Raw genomic sequence first — 22580 nt, 5'->3', positions numbered from 1 at the left:
GAGAAGTCTTTGAAAATTTGTGTCAGTTTGCACATTTGATACTTCAAAAGTGCAGTAAAGCAGTTCACTTGCCTTTGGTATATGGTGTCAAGTTCCATTCCTGTGTTGTTTTATTTTAATTACTTTCATTTATTTTCATTCATTTCCAATTTTCAATCATTTTATGGAAACACCATGACTTGAAAAAGTTGTTGAAAGCTTGTAGTATTCTCAGCAGTAGGAGGGCTGGAGAAAGAACTGATCATAGACCTTTGACTTGGTGCACTGTGGTACGGGATTGTAGCTTGCCTTTATTCACCGTGTCTAGCTATGAAGGTGATTGTTTTTTCTTAAGTGAGAAGAATGAACGGTTTGCCACACTGCTTCATACCTTTCCAGCATTGCATCTATTCATCTGTCTGCTAGATCACTAGAAAACTTCCCCTGGTTGCAGGTATTCATCCTGAAGTTCTCTTTTGCTACAGGTGGAAAAGTGCATGGCCACACCATTTGGACTTTCTTTGGCTATTTCAGCCTCTGAAGCTCTAAATCACTACTAGAACTGAGCATGATGGAAATTGTTGTAAACATTGTTAATTAGTCTTGTTTCTTGGTGTTCCAGTTTCTGTCCAGTAATCACAATGGAGTCTAGTTTCCAGTTTCTTGTTTACTAGAAATAACTATTCTATAATGTTTTTATGTAGCTCAAGGTAAAATATCACATATACTATTCATCTGCATAGCAAGTGGGTGTAGACGCAGACTTATTAGTAATATGCTGAGAAGCTTACTCAAGCAGAGTATCTTCGTATAGTGTTCTTGACGTCATTCAGTACAATTCATCATATAAACTTCAATGTGAATACATACATTCAAATTACATCGCAATAAGAAAGCTTAATCAGCAAGGAAGGGCAGTTGTACCTGAACTGCAAGACAAGTGCCAGGTAGAACAAGGACTGCAGCAATGAAATGTTGGCACTATTTGAATAACAATCTGATTTCCTATCTCTTTGCTGTTATGTGTTTCTGCAGAACAAGGTATAGAGGACTTGAGCATATCTTTCTTTCCTAGGTAAAAAGGCATGTGCTCAGTGTTGCTTGAGTGGAAGGTAGCTGGCCATTTTTGCAGTAAGCAGGAAGCAGCTGTTTACACCAAAGACTTCTACAAGTTTTTACACTTGAAAGTTGATGTTAAAATAAGAGAGGAATTTCAGTGGGTTTAATTTGTTTTCTGGACTGCACAATCTGTGAATCACATAATTAAGTAAACAGTAAAGACGTGGTCAACAGGCTTCAATTTACTATATAAATGCATACCTTCCATAGAAGGTAAAGAAGATTTGTTTAAAGCCATGACTTTAGGTTCTCGCTTTCCTGAAATCTAAGTGGGAGTTAAAACAGAAATTGACCAAGCATATTTGCAGAATTACTTGTATGCACTGACTTCTTTTTAGTAGGAGTTTAATAGATGGTATTAGTAAAAGTGTATACAGCAAGAGAGAGCCTGTAAATAAAACTGTATATATTTAGATACATATTTACTGCACAGGAATTCTCAGATCAACGAAAGTACCTGAATGGTAAAGAAAACTGTTGGTAGCATGAACTGTAAAGAGCTAGTGGATAAAGCTCTTTGCAGTATTTTTCTCCTTAATTAACAAATGGTTATTTTATCAGGAACAATCTGTTAAAAAATTAAGCATACTAAAGTATGATAAGGTGTCCAAATCCAAGTTAAAAGCATCTTTCCCCTTCTTTTTGGAAGAGTTCAGAGAGAACATGTATCCAAGCCCAAGTATTTTTTTCCTAGAAACCTTTCTAATGAAAAGAAAAAATTAAAAATTCATGGTCTGGCTCTTGTTCTGCATGTGTTCTTAACTTTGGTTTTGTAACTCTTGCTGAATTTATCCCTGTGTTTTGTGTAACCCAACTGGATGTCACATACCTGTACCACATATTTTAAATTAAATTCCTTTACTCTAGAAGTTTCAGGATTTTAGCTGATGCAAGCTTTTCATGTTCCTCCAAACGAAGTGTTATGATACCAGCAGTGTATACATCAGACCTGTCCAGATGTGGTCCCTCAGCTGTCTTCAACAATTTTCTTTGTTTGGTTGGGGTTTTTTTTGTCTGTTTGTTTGTTTGGGTTTTCAAAGATTGTTTTGTTTGTTTGTTAAATTCCATGTAATACTTTTTGCTGGTAGTTTCTAAGGAGCTTCCAGTAAAGACATAATTTTGTTGCTGCTGGATCCAGCTATGTGTTGAAGGTTTCTCAGATTACACAACAAAGTAGTAGACCCCTGGTAATCTCTGATACCTCCTGCCTGTGAAGGGTTCCTGGAACAACTTTGTGCTCTTAAGAGGCGTGACTTGTATCTTTCAAATAAAGATTGTAGTTCATACGTTCATGAAAGTTGGTAGGTATCAGTTTAATTTTGATAACGTTGCTTTGCTTACAGTAGTAGCAGCAAATAATTAGTCTGCAGGACAGGAAACACAATATTGGTGAATGTTAGCCCATACCAGGAAAATTCAATGCAGTTCATACTCTGTAATAGCTGAGAACAGGAAATAACATTTGGCAGATTGAACATTATATTCTTGTGCCCTCTGTTCTTTACTGGCAGTGATGAATAAGATAAATCTGCTTTATGCATTCTAATTAAGTTAAATAGTTAAGATTTCTGGAAGAAATAAAACTATTTACATAACATTTGCATATAGAAACTTACTTGTAATTTTATGAGTTTGGCATTTAGTATCTATTACTTCTGCATATTTTGAATGGGTTCTTCAAATTCCTATGCTTTTCTTCCTTCAGCTTTTTTTAAAAAACCCAGCAACCAAGCATCAAAGGAGACAGTCCACTGTCATCTCAGATAAGTTTCAAAGACTTTGCAGATAGTAATCTCTACTTCTTAGTGTGTTGAGCTATAGTTTGCTTAAATTGTTACACTCTGATTTACTAGCCTTGAAACAGAAGGTGGCTAAGGTAACATTGTCTAATGAATGCACTTGAAATCAGTGATGTTAAATTAGCTGTTTCTGGATCAGTTACTGTCCTAGACAGGAGTCTAAATTTCCTGTCAGTTCTTCCAGAGTGTGGCTTGTTTAGCTTTCCATTTTAGGATCTGTATTCCTAGTGACTAGTTTCTCATTGTATGATTCTCTCAGGGGCATCTTGTTCTAAAGAATCAACTAGTGAAGCTGAACTTAAGACTGTGGCAGCTAAACTAATGGCTGTGTGGCAGGATACTTGTTTTGAGCATTTCAGCAGATGAAGAAAATGTCAGCTAAGCTACTAAAAATCTGTCTGAAACTTCTGTATGTGTTTTCCTATAACTTTCAGAAACCGAAACAATTACATTTCAAAAACTGGTAAATGGGCTCTAAATTTGCTGTGATGCTGCTAGACACTGCAGTGTAGTTTGAGTTCTCTATGCTGTTGCCTGTTTTATCAGTCACATCTGCAGTTCCATGTGCAGGAATGGAGAGGTGTTACATAGAAAGGAGAGGTGTTACACCATGTAGTAGATGTGCTAAAACTGAATAATACCAAAGATGCCTTTTTCATTTGAAATTGGTATAGTGTTTTTTCCTAGATTCTATGTTGATTTCCACTGGTTTATGCCTTGGATTCAGGACAGCAGTCTCAAGGAATACTGCTTGATTGTTCCTGCTTGTTTCTTCCACATTTTCATAGATGCTTAAGAATGTTTATGAGAACAGAAGTAGCTTTGAAAAGCTCTGTCTTCTCTTTGACACCATAGGGGACATTGGAGAGGGCAAAAATATCAGTGTCAGAAAAAGTTGTTTTTATATATCCTCACCAATAGATGAATGTATTGGTGAGGACTGAATGTGTTTTCAAAGTGTGGCAGGGCATACTGTTCCCAGTGTGAATTGTGTAAATATTTCTGTAACTCAGAGCAAAGGTAGGAGCAGTTAAAGAGAAGCTTTACAGTTCTGTTTCTCGTTTCTCTGTTCCCCTTTTACTATGAGGAGATGACAGATGTAAATGCTCACTTTGAATCCATGTGTGTAAATGTATATCCCTAAGTAATTCCATTTCTACTCTTAAGTTTAGCATCTAGCATACTAGGATTTAATCTGAATTACTGCTGATGTGGAAGAGTGTCATAGTTAATTTTGCAAAATGGACTACAGACTGATGTTTGTTTTTAATAACCAAGGCTTGCTCCTTCTCTGGGTGAAGGAGGACATCTCTCCTTTACCTTTTCTGTTTAATGCCTTGGTGCAGTGGTCTCCAAAATTGTTGTTTGTGCACTCCTGGCAATATTTCAGCATGCATCTCAATGTATATATATTTTATTTATGAAGTATATAAATGTAGTAGTACTTGTACTAAAATCTACCTTTATAAAACATATACAAGAATTAGAAAATTTAAAATTATGAGATAAAGATTTAGTATTTGAAAATATTAGATTTTTATTGGTAAAATAACTATTTTATCACTTAATAAAAATATTAAGAATATTCTTGTTTAGTAATATCTTGGTTTAGCATTTTGTGACACAGTGTCTTGAAGGTATGGTTCCTCATTAAGTTTATTCTGTTACCTTATTTTAGTGATTAGTACATCTAAGAAGATACCCAGCAGAGATACATGGCTTCATATGGAAGAAGTGCATTGTCTACTGCACTTACTAAGTTGTAGTACTATTTTTTTCAATGCCATCAGCTAATTATGTGAAGGTTTTTATTATATTTTGTCTAGTAAATTTCCAAGTACCCTGTACAGTCATTTCATGTGTGTTAATCTGAAGGGGTTACAGTTTTCATGTTTTTAACAAATGGGTTCAAAACCCACTGAAACTTCTTGGAAGATTTTCATAAAGGCTGGAAATTTTTATCCCCCAGCTTTTAATGTGTATAAATACAATAGCTTTTTTAGGGAACATGCATTGGTTTTAGTAATATGATCATATAATGATGGAAACCTTTCCAAACATCTGTTTTCAAAATGCTATCTCTATGGCATGAGTTTCTTATGAAAAGCACCTGCTTTTTAACTGTTAAAATGTCACCTTCACTTGGAAGGGATATATAAAGTCTGTTTATTATTTTCAAAAATATCTGCTAGGTAGCATACTACTGGTAACAAATTATTTCCACAGAAATGGTCAGTATATTTGAAGCACTCTTCTTTTTAAAACAAACAAATATTCCTTGTCGACAGTGCTTCTTAGTAGTTAAACCTCTTATGGCATAAATAGTTTCTTAAGTTAATTTCCTATCTTGTTACAAAATATGGTAAATATTTTACTATTTAATAGACTTATTTTCTTAAAATTAAGAACATCAGTGACTTCCTACATTCTTCTGGCTCCAGATTCTTTGCTGCAGTAGCTTGCCAGTTGTTGATGGAGTGGATGAATTTATTTTGTACTGCAATCTCTTACCACCCTTACTAGACTCTGTTTTTTATTCCAGTCAAAGCAACCACACATTCCCAGATATATTTGCATAGTTTTTTCATAAAACTTTTTTTTTACTTTTTTTAATTAAAGAAGTAGTTTACTGTTGATAAAGTAACTTCTCTAATGCTTTTCCTTTAGTGGCTTAGGAAAAGTAATTTTTAATGTACCTCATTATTGAAATTCCTGAATTTGAGACATGTTAGAAACATCTGTACTTTCATCCAATTGTAGAGCAAACCTTCTGAAATGGATGATTTGTTCTAGTACTTGTTTTTTCAAATCTTCAGCAATGTTTTCTATGTGTCTTTGAACAGCATTTGCTGTCAAAGAAATGGGCTTCAGTTTGTCACTGTAATTTTCCATGCATTATTTTACCTATTTTTAAGTCACAAAAAATCAATTCTCAGATGGCATGATGGTTTTTTCCCCCTTGCTCTTAGGTAAGAAAACCTCAGGTTGCTACTTTAATTTATCATTAAAAAAAGGGACATTTTTTAAAGTACAAGATTTGCTATTATTGCATTACTTGAAACATTGCTGGAAAAAATGAAGGTTTGTCTTTGTGTTTTGGATTGTTAGTTTTCAGGTGTCTTGTTAATTGTGATGGTTTCATGCTACCATTGGCTAATATCTCAAGATACGATACACATTTAGGGTACGAGTAATTGTTAACAATGTTAAGCAGTATTTTGAGTAGTCTTGATAACTGAAATTTTCTTTAATCCAAATTCTTGTCAGATGTCATTAATTGTCATTGTTTGTTACCTTGGGAGTGTGGCTTATGAAGAGCTTGTACTGTAATAGAAGTGTAGTGCTGTAGTGCATTTTCTTTTCACATGCACTCACAGTACTTTGAGTCCATTGTTTCCTTACAGGACTCTTTTTAAACTACTCCATTCTGTAAGGGTTAATTTGGTTAAAACTAAGTAATACTATCCAGGAGTCCACCTCATCGGGCAGAGATAAGCTGCGCACAGGTCTCTCTCACTTGCACACAGAAGGAATGGAGTGATTGCGCCACTGTCACCCCTGGGTTGTGGAGCAGATACTTACTCCAGGGCCCCTCAACTGCCTTATGTGACACCGGGCCATCAGACAGACATACGGGCTGAGTGAGCTTACAGGTGTCAAACTGTTGGCGATGGAGAGAGACTGGGAAGACTGATTCGCTGATCAATATCCAATTTTATTGTTGGATACAAACGCTTATATGCTATTTCAGAGAGACTAGTAATGTGTGCTACAATGATTAAGTTAAAATCACATACACAAACTTAAGCGTATAACATCTCTTGCTTGCAGAGTTTAATGGGATTTTTTTTCTGATAAATGTGTCTGATTTAGTCTTCTTGCAACCTAGGTCTAATTTTCAAAGTTCCATTCGCTTTTGCCGAGTCATCTTGTAATCAAATCTCTTATGTTAACCAGGTCCAAAGTCCATTATCTGTCTTGTGTCCCCCAACATTCCAACATCAAATCATTTATTAAATAGTTGAATATTTGTATAGTTTACTTTGTGGTTTGGGGGTCTCCTTGCCTCCCCTTCCTTCCTTTTTGTCCCTTGCTGTCCTTCCCATCCTTTCCTTTTTGCATTTCATAGGTTGTTACTTTGGTTTGGGTGGGGTTTTTTGCTTTCTTTGTTTGTTTTAAATAAAAAATAAATCTTAATATCAGTTCCAATGTATTCTTTACGTACCCCCACTGATTGTCTTGTCTGCTTATGTGCACTCCTCTTTAATAACCATTGTCTTCATGTGCCAGTTTTCACTCATCAGTGAAGTGTGGTGTGGCTGGGAGAAGGGGAAGCTGTTTTTCATTCATAAAACACTTTAGGGCAAATACTGCAGCTCCAAGGCTGGCTCCTTGGAGCATGATAAAGCCTTTAGGTAAATCCTGGCATTCCTCACATCAGTTTGAAGTATGGATTGTCTTTATCACTAGGAAGGCTGTCTTTAAGAGATAGTTTCTCAGCTAAGTCCTGAGGCAGGGTCAGTCTGGCTCATGCGATAATGTGAAGCAACAACTCATTGTTTTGTTCTACGTGTGAAACAAAAGTAGAAGTACAGATAATGTCCCAGTGATGTTACATCTGCAGAGGCAAAGTGCTAGAAATCATTGGTCTCTCTGTGTTAAATTGATATGATACAGTAACTGCTAGTATCTATGCCTAATAGAAGTTGAAATGGAAAACTGCTGCTGCATTGGGTTTTCAGTAAGACTTAATTTTTACTGCCCCATTTTTTCATTATGGACACTGTTTAAGAGATATGGCTAGAAAATGCCATGGATATATTTAACTTTTCCATTTGTTGTAACGGGAAACGTATTTCTTTACTCTCCTGTTTACATAACTCTTTTCGCTTTGTCCCAAATAAGTCTGTGCACATTTTGGTGGATTTGTTCATTGTTAGAAAAAGTTACATAGGTCTGTGCTTTTACTTCATTGCTGCTGCTTTTTTACAGGTGTTTTGTAAAAAACAAATAAGGTGCTTCATTATATCAAAAGTGGATTGTTAGTTGAATGTGATATCAGTCTAAAACTGCTTTGCGTGAGATATGTGAAGAAATAAAAAAAAAAAAAGTTGATAATCAACTATTCTTTCTTTCTGTCTTGCAGATACAGAACTTTATAGCTAATTAATAACTAATTCTTGGACTGAAAAATTATCTATTCAAACAGAAATTGAATATACCTAGTCCTGTTAGACAATAGAGGTTTTGTTGTTTTTGTGTTTCTACAAAAATGTTTTCTTTAAACTGCTGTGTTACACAAAATATTATCATTAAAAGTGCTAGACAAATATTTTATTTTTTTTAAGTACAGGAAAAGCAAAAGGACAGTATGCATCCAGAAGAGTATAAAATTTTGATCTTGGCATAAACATGCTCTTTTTTGGGTCTTTGACTTACAGAAAGAAAAATTTTCTCTCTAATATTGAAAATATTTTGCACGCTGAAAACTGAGCCCTAAACCTGTAGTTCTTCCTGTAGATGTGTTTTTTGCCTTATGTGCCGCATCTCTGTTACTGTTGCTTCAAACCCTTCATATTTCTGTGGAGGAAAGTTCTTTGAAGTATGGACTGTTGCAGCTGTCGGGGATTTGTAATGTTCTATCTCATGCCGTGCTGCTTGTCTATACTGTCTTAAAGATCTGCAATTTGTTGTTATGCAGAGCTTATATATTATTCGACTTTCTGTCTCCTTTGCAAACAAGAGCTTTAGGTTTCTGACTTATAGGGCTATCTTTGTAAGTTTGTGCCTATAGGTTTCAGGCTGAAAGAGTGTATGACAGTACATGATAAAAGAAACATTGCTTTGGTAGCCCTCAAGAGAGCCTGTCAGTTACTTGTTCTGTGGTAAGTCAATCAGGAAGAAGTCAACAGGCAAGTCAACTGTAGAAGTGAAAACCTATTTGTTATTCTTACCTAATTTTCTTAATACATGCTGTAGTTCTATGAAGATATCTGGGACTATGTGGTGCACAGGCAGAACTTGTAATTCACACAAGTTTCACGCAGCTGCATTAATTTGGATGATTATAGTTGAAGTAGGCTCTTCCCAACATAGAGTAGCCTTGTGTGTTTGAACATCTGTAGTGCTTTTTGTGAGTTAATTTCAAATGTTTTATGCATGTATGTAAACTGTCGTGGATTACTAAGCTTTGATAAATATTTCAGCAAGTTGTTGCTGTTACCCTGGTTGTAAAATTGTTTCAGGCTACTCAGTTTGTCTTTTCCCCTTTCCTTGTTCTTATTTGATGCTGTGGCATAAGAAAGCCTAGTAAGTTATTATTGGTGCTATAGTGTTTGAATTTCATTTGACTATTTTTTGCTGTTCTGTGTACCATATGGTAATCTCTGGTAGGGATCCTACATTGTCCTTTATGCATGGTATCGTTAGGGAAGCTCTAAATCAGTTGTGGTGAACTTTATTATTTGTTTTTTTTCTTCTTGTAATTTCTTATAATTTTCTTGTAATTTCTGTCCCCATTTCTTTTACTTCCGCGTGTAGGTTTGTTTTCTGGTCTTGCATTTATTAGTAATGTGGTTGAATTAAGATTTTTACTCTTTGTCAGATGTTACTATGTGTTGTGATGTGAGTTCTGTTAGGCTGCTTTTATCCAAATCAGGCCAATTTATTTTGAGAAACAAGGATTATGGAATAGCTCTTACATTGCTGGTCCTTCTTGTAAGCCTAATGGAAATTCATTACCAGACTCAGAGCTTTGAGAGCTAGCTGGCAAGATAAGGAGCCCATGTTCTTGTCTTCGAATACTGTATGATCTACATCAAAATCCACACGTTGACATGTTGCTATTGTTTAACAGAGACCTTAGATGATAGGTAGCTGATCTCTTAGTAAATAATAAAATCTGGTATTAGCTGGTTTTTTTGCATTGAACTCTACAGCAAATACCATTATCCACTACAGTTTTATTTTCCCTATTTCAGTCCTCTTTGGTTTTAAACTTACACTCAATTTTGGGAAGAACATAAAACAACTTAAAATTTCCCATCAATTGTTTATCCCTGGAGATATCCAAGAGGCATTTGGTCTGGTGCTGGGTGGTGTGGTTTAGGAGTTTGAGTGATAGTGCTGGGTTCACTGGATGTTCTTGAAAAGTCTCTTCCAATCTTGATGATTCTGTGATTCTATCTAATCAGTGTAATTCTGGCTTACTTATCTGAGTAAACTGAAATTTTTTTTTGTATTTTCTTTTATCTCTCCACCATTCTCTTCTGTATCTGGTTTAGATGTTTCTTACAGTGTTAGGAAGTTGACGAAGATGTTTTATTCCAGTGTTAGTTTCCCCATGCTACCTTAGAAAGCAGGCACTTTGTCTTGGTTGCCTCTGTGTATGCAGTTAAACCTATGGTTAGCACTGTATTAGTATGTGTGAACAATTTTACTGCTATATGGAAAGCTAACTTAATTACCATCCATATGGCTTTGTGTTTTGCATAAGTTTTTGATTTGGGAATCCATGTTATTAATGTCCTCTTCAAGCAAGCCTTGTCCTGCATGAAGGTACTTGATTCCTTTCCCCTCTTTCAAGGTTCTGTAGGATTTACATACTTTTGTTAGCTTTTTATGACTAGAACTTTGTCCGGTATTTATTTGTGTCTCTCCATGCTGAGTTTTCTTCTATATATCTTCATTTACAGTTAGTAAATGCCTTCTGTAGTCTCTCTGGCATGTAGCAGCGTTTCTCCACATCTTGCCCTTCAGAGCAAGGAAGCTTCACTGTGTTTACTTAGCCCCTCTTTATTTTCCTGGTTGCTGGTTGCAGATGGCTGATGGAGGTGCATTCTGCAGGGATCTGTTAATGAATAGCTTCATTTCTTCTTTTCTGGCACAGTTTTGTTGGTTGCAGCAAAAGCAGAGGAGTGATTTTGCTTTGTTCTGCAGTTGTAAAATAGTCAGTTAAGTATATTCTGGGGCAAATGATCAATCTTCCCTCTCCCTCACCTCATCTCCAGCTGATTGTCAGCCAGATGAATTGTGCTGGCAGAGACCAGATGGGCTTTGATACGGTTTTGGCTTTAACATTTTCAGTTCCAGCTTCATGTGTACTCTGGTTTTTAAGCATTTGTGACAGTGTGTACATAATTTGAAATAATTTTGCCATGCGCTGTTTCTTTCTCATGATATCTTTGAAATGTAGTATTAATCTAGTAAGGAATTTTACTAAAGTTTTAAACTCATCTACTCAGTGAAAAACAAATGCTAAAATTATAAAAGAAGTATCTTTAATTAATGCGTGTTCTAATTATGTTAAATGTGGTGTAAGATGAATATACAGATGAAGTAATTTAGACAGCTCAAATGTATGCCAAAGAAAGTGCTTTGGCACAAGTCTTACCACCTCTGATAAATTCAGAGTTGCCTGTGTGGGGAAAGTTTATGCTGCTCTTTTAACAGAAGACCATGGTCTGTGTAGCTTTCTGTTTTGTTTTAAGGACTAGCATGGCTTTATTGAAAACAATATTGGATAGTCTTTTGTGAAGTAGTCTAAACCATTAGCTAGTATGGCATTTGATGGCTCTAAAGGCAGGGATTTTGAAGGGAGTGAAGCTTGTTTGTATGGCTACAAAGCATTTCTACCACTTTTAATTTCCCTGTATGACACTGCTGTAATAATTTGAATGGTTTTGCTTTATCTTTATTTTGGCTTCACATAAAGTATCTAATTACACTTTAAATTCTTATTCCCTGTTTATTTTTAGCATTTTTCAACTCTGCTTATGTAGTCTGGTCTGACTTAGCAGTTGAGTTATAGGTAAAGCTAAGGTGTCTTATTTTTTCTTTTAATCCTGTTACTTTGGCACTTGTGTAATATCCTACTAACTTATCATTGCAGCCGATCAGATGATGATTCTGGGTCAGCATCAGCTTCTGGATCTGGTTCAAGTTCTGGAAGCAGTAGTGACGGAAGCAGCAGCCAGTCAGGCAGCAGTGATTCTGACTCTGGTTCAGAGTCAGGGACTCGGTCAGAATCAGAGTCTGACACATCTAGAGAGAAGAAACAAATTCAATCTAAACAAACAAAAGTTGACGGATCTGAGGTAAACAAGATATATAAATGAATTCTTTGTCAAGGAAATGGCAAAGGAAATACTAAAAAAGTGGAAAGGGAATAGTAAAAACATATTTAAAAATTATTTTAAAGAGCAGTGCTCATTAAAAAAAAGAGGTAATGAAATGTTCTTAATTAGATTTTTAACTTGATTGGGTTAGTGAAAGCATGTACTTTGCTGCCTTAAACATTGGGCAGGTTTCTCATATAAGTGTTTAAATTTGTACTTTTAAAATTCTCACAGTTGTAAGTATTTTCAGTTAAAAGGCTACCTAAATTTCATCATACAGAAGCATGTGCTTATTTACTGGAACTTATGTAAGAGAAAGATAACATATACTGTTGTTCCTGAATTCTGTTTTTACATTGTTTCTCAAATGCTTGGTTTCATTGTGTGTATAAATAATTGTGTAGAGATTTCAGGCTTACATATGGTTAGCTTTCTTTATCAATAAGTCTGCTAAGAGCAGGAAAAAAGTGATGTTGAGAAATCTCTTCAATCCAGTGGGCCAGAATTACATGCGCTCTCCCATGTTTATGGAGTAGTATACCGTATTTATGAAGGTAGTTATGGATGAATCACACCAAGAACTGAAGACAGTTAAGGATTCTCTGTTAAATTTTTTCCCATATGTTTAACTATTACTGTATGAAACAAAATCATAGCAGTTGAGCAATCTGAACGAATTTATCTGTGTGAATTTAAAAATGTACTTTATGAAGTTTTGCTTTAACAATTACCTACACAACTATGGTTAAACATGTTTCAGTAATCATCCTAGTGATTAGCATATAACATTCTGTTTTGTAGAAATCTTACGACTTTAAAAAGCTGTCTGATATTGTTAGTTAATGTTAAGTGTTTTGTAGTGAAATGTTTAAATTGATAAAATTAAGATGCTACTTAGGAAAAGTAAATATGTGGTAAACTGGAGATTTTCAGTATGTTTAACTGACTCTTGCATGTCTATTCCTGTTTAGTTTTGGAAGTCTAGTCCAAGTATACTTGCCGTGCAAAGATCAGGAGTACTCAAGAAGCAGCAACAACAAAAGGCAGCCTCATCAGACAGTGTTTCAGAAGAGGTGATTAATGTAATTTTTAAAATGTACACATTGCAATAAAATTACATTGAGCAAATATATATATTCTCTGAGTGAGCATAGAAGCCTGGGGTTAGTCTATAAAATTAACATTCAAATAACTGACATTTTTATGCAGAAAAGTAAAGATACCTCTGGTTACTTGTTTCCAAGTGAGTTGTCCCAAAATTACAGCAGTGCTATTCTGTGCTTTTTTTACGTAGCTTTTCTGTGTTGTCTAGACAAAATTTTCAAGCCACACAGTGCTGACTTACACTGTATTTCTGGCTTCTTGAGTTTATTGTAAAGACAAATAAAAATGCTAAATTATTTTTTCAATGTGTTTTTGGAAAAGATGCCTGCTAGAGTTTTAAGAAATTCCATATGAAGTAGAAGACTAATTTTTACAAGTCTAGTAGTAGTTACCACAGAAGAATTCTTATATTTTAAGTATGAGACCTGTATTCCAGGTATTTCAAAACCTAAATCATAGGCTAAAGAAATACTGACTTTTTGCAGTAGGAATATCTTTTAAGAACAGTAATCGGAACCATGAAATGTAATTTATTTGTAAAGCTGTCTTTTTGTCCTGTATTACAAAGACTTTGTACTGTAGTCACGCACATTTGGTTGAATTTCTGCTTTTGTCTGATTTAGGAGCTCATCTTTTAAACAGAAAACTTAATCATGTATCATTAAAATTTTAATTTACACCTGTTAAGCACTGTCTTGAAGAAAGATGCTTTTCAGGATAAAAGTTATTCTAAACTAAGTTTAAGACAATGAGACTGGTCTTAAGAAAACCTAGCTTTAGAGGGTTCTTGTTTTTACTTTTATTGTAAAGAAAGAAGGAATATGTTATTCTCAAAATTTTCTTAAACTGGTGTTTTAATGTGAACGGATATGAAAGGTGAAAAAGCTCTTGAGGGTAGGAGATTTCATTAGGATTTTTATAGAGATGCCATCTTGAGTAATGTGGAGCAGCTTACACCATGACTGTTTTTATGTGGGCACAATGTTGATTTTTTAAGCTGGGAGTTTTATGTGGTGTTCTCCAGAGCAGTATTGGCATAGTGTATTCATAGATGGGTAAGTACAAAAACAATACCAGGATTCAAACAGCTAAATTGGAAGGCATGAAGAGGGTAAAATTTGACAGTGGAAACTGATATATCGTTTCAAAATCTACTTGTTAGAAGATTTTTTACATAATTGTTTTTGTAAAAATGAGTTGTCTTTGGTTTATGTCCTTTGGCTTTGGTTTATTTTCTTCCTCTGCAGGACTCCTCAAGTAGTGAAGATTCAGCAGATGACTCATCCAGTGAAACCAAGAAAAAAACACATAAAGAGTAAGCTATTTTCCTAAGTAATAGCACAAATTTTTTATCATAGAGACAGATGCTTATGTTTCATTTCCTCACTCTTAAAATGCTTCTCTTCTTAATTATCTTGATCTTTCATTTCTAATTTTGTAATTTTAAAATGAACTGTCAAATGAGCATCTCTATGGCACTACTTTCGCAGTATGAGTCTGCAATATGTTTGAAAACATTCATCAGTGCTTTTATTTCTAAAATACTTTGTTGAGTTTAACTTTGTTGCAGTTTAACAACAAGTTAACTCTATTAAAGTTGTTATTTAAGGTATTAAGATTGAATTTTCCTGCATGAAGTCAGAGTTTGATTCAAGATACTGTACATCTTTCCTGTCACGAACTAAAAAATTTCAGTTAAGCAGAAACCAGGGAATCCTGCTACTCAGAGTTCTGGGTTGAAAGCAAAACCAGTGAGAGACTCCAAGTCAGAAATACAGTTTATTAGGAAAAGGTAATAAAACCTGAAGCAGCCAGCTAGAGAAGGATTGTCCTTCTTGGATGTCCCTGCTAGAAATCCAGCACAGCTAGCAGTATGGGGGCACTATCCTGATTTCAGTGATCCAGGACAGCACCTAAGGCAATCGCCCTATGCTATGACACAGCAATGATAGCCTTGTTGAAGGACGTGGCTTGCAGCTATAATCAGCAGAGGAAGAGAGCGGACTCCAGCTGTGGTGAATCCAGGTTTATTGAGTCCCAGGGGAACCAACACCCAAAGACAGTTTCAGAGAGGTTACAAGAGCTTATAAGGGGGAAAGGAGACAGGGGAGGGGTCAGTCCTCGGGCAAATAGAATTTCAGGGAGGAGTGAGATACAAAAGATTGACTTAGGGAAAGCACCAATGGGGATAACTTGAGGGTGTTCAGTCCCTGAACTAATCACTTGACGCTCTAGCTGGAAGTTTCTGGAGAGAAAGGTGGGAGTGCTGAGTGGTGGACAGGACACTGGGGAGGGATTTGCGATAGGATACATTGGATGCCATGGCAACTGGGGAGGAGTTGGGATAACTGGCAGCACAAGGAAGGGAGGAGAGAACCAGGGCAGAGCCATTACAAGAAAGGGGGAAACGGTACACTTCAACTTAAACAGACACAACACAACAAAAACCAAATACATGGAATAGTACAAAAGAAGAAAACCATTGACGGAGTCAGAATACAACCTGACACCCTGCTAGTTAGGGTGGTGGTAGCAGTCTAGATAAAATGGTCTTGTTGAAATGGTGATCCTGTGAAAAAGATCTGGAAGCGCTTGTCCTCTGGAAACAGGTAAGGGCTGCCAGTTCTGTCCCAAAGCCCAGATTATATCTGGGTGGTGATGCTTAGCTCCTCCCCCTTGGGTGGAGCATCTCACGATGGGCTGATATCATTCTGAGTTATGCAGTGGGTTCTTGATTACCCATTAAATAGAAATGGCCTCTGGAGGGAGTTATCTCTGAGTCATGTGGCAAGGCCTTGTTGGGCCCATTAACAGGAGATGAGGATAAAACAATACCCCTCCTGGTTTCAGCAGCTCTTGAAGATGGGAATAGAATACATCTTTATATTGTAACCTAGGACAGTCAGTCACAAGTGTCTTACTCATAGTACCTTGCCTGGCTGTGAAGCACTGATTTGAGAGTTTAGTGGAAGCTTTTGGGAGCTAGTGCCACTCACTAGTTGTTGCAGTTCAGGTTTTCAGGTTTTTCTGCATTTCTCAAATCTGCCTCTGTTATTTTTCATTTCTCGTGCCAAAGTTGCCGATTCTTCACATGGGCCACAGAGACCGCAGGCATTAGACAATATGAGAAATATGAGACTCTGCAGAATACAGTATGATAGAACTTTATGTTTTGAACATGTCTAACTTCTGATGAAGTGTATCTTACCAGGTACACTTGTTTTCTTAATGTCTTGTTCACTCATTTCTTCATGCTGAAATTTATATGGAAATCCAGATTTTTGTTGTTTTTTTAGATTTTAAATCTACCTCTTAGTCCAAATCCTTTTGATGCCATTGGACATTTTTTAACTTACCCAGTATTCACTGAGGATAAATTTCTGTCTCATCAGTTGAAATAACTGTTACAAGGTTTTTATTTCTGTGAAGAGTCCTGAAATAACAGCAGATCCCTCATGGGTGAATAACTGTTCTAAAACATGTAACAATATGAAATTACTGTTTTGTCTTTCATCATGTACAGTGAAGACTGGCAAATGTCAGGATCAGGGTCAATGTCGGGAACAGGTTCAGATTCTGAGTCTGAGGAAGACAGAGAGAAAAGCAGCTGTGAGGAGAGTGAATCTGACTATGAGCCGAAAAACAAGGTCAAAAGCCGTAAACCTCCAACCAGGTAAGAAGTTGGGCATTTGAATGCTCTATTCTAAACTATTTCTAAAAACCAACTGAGTATTTACTACTACTATGCATTCGACTGAAAATGGTAGTACTTACTGACAAAAAAAAGGGGTTTTTTTTAATATACATAATATGACAATATATTTATGCTTTCTAGTGACTACATTTTCCTGTCTGCTTTAAATGAAAGGAGAGTAATTGAACATTCATTAAATACTTGTATTCAGAAAACAATGCAGAAAATTAATTGTTGCCTCCATTGAAACGTCATTTTTGTGTCATACATTATTGTCTTGAAGAATTAAGCCAAAAAGTGGGAAGAAAAATGCAGGACCAAAAAAGAGGCAACTTGATTCTTCAGAGGATGATGATGAGGAGGAGGATGATGATGATTATGATAAGAGGGGATCTCGTCGTCAGGCGACAGTCAACATTAGTTACAAGGAAGCTGAAGAAACTAAGACAGATTCTGATGATTTGCTAGAAGTTTGTGGAGAAGACGTTCCACAACCTGAAGAAGATGAATTTGAAACTATAGAGAAATTTATGGATAGTCGAGTTGGCCGTAAAGGAGGTATATTTTTTAAGTGTTTTTAAAATCCTTGTTAAGATCACGGTGCAACTTCAATGCATATTCTTGTCTATAGGTTAAAAAGCAATCATTTTAAAGTTGCTGTAATGGTTTAGGCCTGGCGCAAAGCCAGTGCCCCCATGAGAATACCCTCTCCCTGGTATCTGCTGTGAAATGTGACCAGGAATAAGCAAAGCAGGCCCCAGCTTAGAAATAAAGAAAACTTTATTAACTAAACTACAAGAAAAGAAGGAAAAAAACTATAAGGGAAAAATTGAAAACCTTACAAAAAGCACTTTCCTCCTCCCCCCCACCAAATTCCCCAGTCCAATACATTCCCCCAAATCACCAACTCTCAGTCCGGCACCACCCTTTAGAATACTCAATCTTCAGTTCATCAAGAGGAGAGGAGTCCTTCTTGCACCATAGACTTCCCCTGGAAACACACTGAAACCTCGTGTGCTCCCATGTCACTCAGCGCCACCCAGAAAGTCCTTATGCCATCGTGACATCTTCCTTCCATACCCAGTGCTCTCACCACTGTACATGGACCAGAGCTGCTTCTAGGGTTGTCTTTCAAGGATGCCTTGTCTCACTCCAAAAAAGGCACAGTCTCTCTTTCGGGACATCTGTCCCCCCAGTTTTTCATCCCCTGGGGCCGAGGGGTACCTACACTGAACCCTCCCGGTTTTGAGGCACTGCCTCTCCCTAAATGCAGTCTCTGTGTCACAGGAAAAAAAAGAAATGGTTCTGTCTATGGCCACACAAGAAAAGTCCAGCCAAAAGGCCACTCTGTCATCTCTCCCCCACTCAAAAGTCTTCTGCACTTCCCTCGTGGCCCATTCCCTCTTATCTTATCTCTTATCTCTTATCTCTCTTCTCATTCAGCACCAGGAGGATCAGCATTTTGCAAGGTCTCAGTCATGCAAGGAAAGGGTTAAAATTTCAGTCTCTGCCTGTCCCAGAGCTCTGGAACTCCCACAATGCCCTCACACTCCCCCCCCTTCTCCTCCTGGGCCAGCGCTGCTATCGGATTCAGATGCTGGCTCTCTCTCTTCCCTGGGGGGCTGCCTGATGTCTCTTGGTCTCTTCCACCCTTCCATCCTTGGGCTGGGCCTACCTCATGGCCACGTGGCTTTTCCCCTCCCCCGGCCCAGCCGGCAGCTGGGACAGGGGGAGAGATCCAAAGCCTCTCCCCACAGAAGTCCCAAGAGACTCCTGGGGCGGGCAGCTCTGGGTTTTAACCCCTGTGTTTTTCTCAGAGGTGGTCCTACAATCTGAGCATCCATTGGCCTGATGGTAGTGACCACAGCATCCCAGAAATCCCATTTCCCGTCCAACCACCACAGTTACAAAGAAGTCATACTGTTGCACCTTTTATATTTGTAAGAATGTTTCTATTCCTTTCTAAGTATTGTAGAATACAGAAAAATTGCATACCTGAGTAGAGTGTAAAAATCAGGTGGAAGATAACTCTCTATTGCATGAATGCACACCATGTTGTTGTGATGCTGTTTGTACAGTTCAGTGGTCTTGATCAGTGCAAATTGTGTATGTGCAGAAAGTAGACTACATGGGAGAGCTGACTAGTAGTCTGAACATTGAAAGACAGTGTTGGTAAGGCTGAACCACTGAAATAATGATTTCAGGTACTGCAGTACAAATACAGAACAATGTGTGGAATGGCTACAGAAAATGCATCTAAAATTGCAATGCTATCTAGAATTCTGCTTTGTATTTGAGTCTGCAAGTTAAAATCATAGACTCACAGAATGGTTTTGGTTGGAAGGGACCTTAAAGATCAGCTAATTCCAACTCCTCTGCCATTGGCAGGTATACATTTCACTACACCAGTTTGGTCAAAGACGCATGCAACTGGTCTTGAACACTTACTTCCTGGGTTACAGCTTCTCTGGGTGTAGCCAGGCAACCAGTTATGGTGCCTCACCCCCCTCTTAGCAAAGAATTCTTCCTGATACCTAATATAAGTCTCCTTCAATTTAAAGTCATTACCTCTTGTCTTACTACTATGTGCCCTTGTCTGATGTCCCTCTCCAGCCTTCTTATAGCCTCCTTTAGGTACTAGAAGGTGCTGCAAGGTCTCCCCAGAGGCTTCTCTTCTCCTGGCATAGCAGCCTCAACTGTCAGCCTGCTTTCATACCAAAGCTGTTCCAGCCCACTTTACCGTGTTGGTGGCCTCCTCTGGATCTACTCCAGAAAGCCCACATCCTTGTTACGGTGGGGACCCTAGAGCCTGGGTGTAGGGGCCTGAGTTAACTTATGTATTGTAAATATATGAATGGCAGTGAAAGATCTTTGTATTGTATTAGTGACCCTGCCCTGATTCTAGTTATTGTAAATGGGCTGCAGCTGTGATGTCCTTGATTGGGCAGCAGCTGTAGCCCATGGAGGTAGCTGAGATAAAAGGGGGCGGGGTGGTCAGGGAGAGCCTGGGAGAGGAGCCCTGACCGAGAAGCAACAACACCAGTGCTGTGAAGATCTGCCATGAGAAAACCACCAAGAAGGTATGAGACTCAGGAAATATAATTATGCAACAACATGAATACAACACCTGGGGTCTTCCTTTTTCCTCTTTTTCGAAAATGAAGTTATATTTCTCCTTTTCTAGTTAGTATGAACTTCCCTGGACCACCATGACCTCAAAGATTATGGTTGTGGCTTAGCTATTTCATCTGCCAGTTCCCTCGGGACCTGTAGATGTATCTTATCTGGTCCCACGAACTTGAAACTTTGTTTCCTTAATTGGTCTCAAACCTGATCTTTTCCTGGAGTGGGTGATTCCTCCTTCTCCCATTCCCTCCCTGCCTTTGCTTTCTCTGGTGTGGCTTAGTCACTTGCATAGTGAAGACTGAGGCAAAGCAGTTGTCATGTATCTCAGCCTGCTCCTTGTCCCAAGTAACCAGTCCTCCCATACTACTCTTAGATATCTAAACAAACACATGAAAAAACCCCACTCAAATGCTAAGCCTCTTGCACTGCAGGTCTACCTTTCTCCATTAGTTATACGTGCTGTCTTAAATGATTGACCCTTGTCACAGCTAGTACTCTTCTCTCAAATTCTCTCTCCCATATCCTGCTCCAGTGTATGGTGTTACTACTGTAGTCAAAGCCTTAGGAACAAAGCTTCTTACATTCTTCCTGCATAGATGATGTTGCTGTTTTTTTGGCATTTGCCTCTCTAGGCAGAGTTTATCTGCCCCACCAGCTTGCTGGTCTCATTTCCTTATCAACATCACTGAGATTAGCTCACTTGGTTAGAGCTGGCTGGTAATAATGCCAGGGTTATCCCTGTACAAGCTGAAGAGTTGGACTCCATGATCCTTGTGGGTCCCTCCCAGCTCAGAATATTCTGTGATTCTGTACCCTGTCCTCACCAAAATGAGCTGTTACCTGCTGCTAGTGTGCTGCAGCTACAATACAGTCTGTGCTTAATCTGTACTTAATAATTTTTACCTCGTAAAATAACAGAGTCAGGACAAGCAACAAACTTGTTTAGGAAGAAGGAGATTTATAGTGTCCCTGTTAGTAGGTTTTTCATGTCTTGAAGCTGATCAGATATAACATCAGATGTCTTTTTTATGCTCAGAGATAAGACTAGTGTAGCAGAAGATGACAAGCATTGTAAGTGTGGAGCATTCCCTAGTGACTACTTTAAAAACCGGGAATGCAAATAAAATTTTCATGAGGAAAGATAAGATATTGCAGGGTAGGTGTAGAAATTTTGGTTGCTCTTTTATTCTCTTGACTACTTGTGCATGTCTTAATATATCTACATCATAATCTTTCAAATAATAGTAATGACATGAGTGCAGTAGGCACTGGTCAAGTATGTGCTCATGTAAAATTACCACCAACTACTTTGCTACATTTTTAACTGGTTAACTTACAACAACACACACTTACTCAAGGCATATGGTGTGGTTTCTTTTTCAGCCACAGGTGCTGCAACCACAATATATGCAGTTGAGGCCGATGGTGATCCAAATGCTGGGTTTGAAAAATCAAAGGAGCCAGCAGAAGTGCAGTATCTTATTAAATGGAAAGGTTGGTCACACATCCACAACACTTGGGAAACTGAGGAAACACTGAAGCAACAAAATGTTAAAGGAATGAAGAAACTGGACAATTACAAGAAAAAGGATCAGGAAACAAAACGATGGTGAATATATTTTTTTAATTATAGTTATTTTGAAACACTGTAGGTATTCTGTTTTGTTTCTGAGACCTGTTACCTGGTTTTGAGAAGGTAACTGTTTTTTGTCTTTTTGGGAAGACAAAAACTTTGAAAGCCAAAGCCCCTTTAACATGTTCCAGTAACATAATTCTATGAATCTGGTGTGTGTGTGTGTGCGTGTGTGTGTGTATGTGTCTGTATGGTATAAATGGAGTTTTAACAAGATGGGTAGTATTTAAAAATGAGTAATAAATTGTAGCTTTTGGTAATTTTTCCATTATACTTTGATTGGAGTTCTTCAAGAATTGCTTCAAGGATCAATGTTTTCTTGGTGCATTAGCCATTTCAGGTGACTTTGCAGAATTCAGCTTTCTTTGCTGAAACCTGAGGTTGAAGCTTGAGAATAAAAACCATGAAGAAATACATACATTTTAAAGTCATCTCTTTGGTGTCCAGTTTTATTAGAATGTTTAATATAATCAGTGAATGCTGGTGGGATTTTTAGCCACTAATCGTAACATGGATTCTTACAGAGTGAGCCACCCTGAGTACTATTCCATGAAAATAACCTGTAAAAGTGTACTGCTTATCTGGAGAGATAGCTACAGCTATCAGTTGTACTAGTCAAGCAACTAATGGAGAATACTAATTTTCAGCTATAAGTATTTTCAGTCATTAATGGTGAGGCACTTAGGCCAGACACAGCCGTTTTGTAGTAGGGATTTTTAGGTTGTTCCTTCAAAAAAACTTTCCAGGCAAGATTCATGGGATGCTTACATTCAGAGCTGTAGAGTTGCTGAATTTTCTTAGTTTTAGAAGTATATGGTGTAATAAGTGTTGTGAATTAATTCCTGCTCCAGGCTGAAAAATGCTTCTCCAGAAGATGTGGAATATTACAACTGCCAGCAGGAGCTTACAGATGATCTACATAAACAATACCAGATAGTGGAAAGAATAATTGGTATGTTACAAACTTGTGGACAGAAATCAATGCCAGGGATTCTCTATGTTCTCAATGA

At 37.4% G+C, this 22580-nt stretch overlaps 1 protein-coding gene across 4 annotated transcripts in view; it reads left to right on the top strand.

Moving 5' to 3' along the window:
- Positions 1 to 22580, top strand: part of CHD1 (chromodomain helicase DNA binding protein 1) — a 54831-nt gene that overhangs the window by 4614 nt on the left and 27637 nt on the right. For all 4 annotated transcript variants that reach the window (XM_063180858.1, XM_063180855.1, XM_063180856.1 and 1 more), the window contains exons 3-9: positions 11788 to 11992; positions 12985 to 13086; positions 14365 to 14432; positions 16641 to 16790; positions 17095 to 17369; positions 21321 to 21546; positions 22422 to 22522. In XM_063180858.1, the coding sequence (XP_063036928.1) occupies positions 11788 to 11992; positions 12985 to 13086; positions 14365 to 14432; positions 16641 to 16790; positions 17095 to 17369; positions 21321 to 21546; positions 22422 to 22522 (1127 nt within the window). The remainder of the gene's footprint in view (positions 1 to 11787; positions 11993 to 12984; positions 13087 to 14364; positions 14433 to 16640; positions 16791 to 17094; positions 17370 to 21320; positions 21547 to 22421; positions 22523 to 22580) is intronic.

The sequence above is a fragment of the Melospiza melodia genome, chromosome Z (assembly GCF_035770615.1).
Source record: "Melospiza melodia melodia isolate bMelMel2 chromosome Z, bMelMel2.pri, whole genome shotgun sequence".
NCBI classification, from domain to species: Eukaryota; Metazoa; Chordata; class Aves; order Passeriformes; family Passerellidae; genus Melospiza; species Melospiza melodia.
The sequence above is the reverse complement of the archived record's forward strand: the minus strand, read 5'-3'. Positions and strand labels throughout refer to the sequence as shown.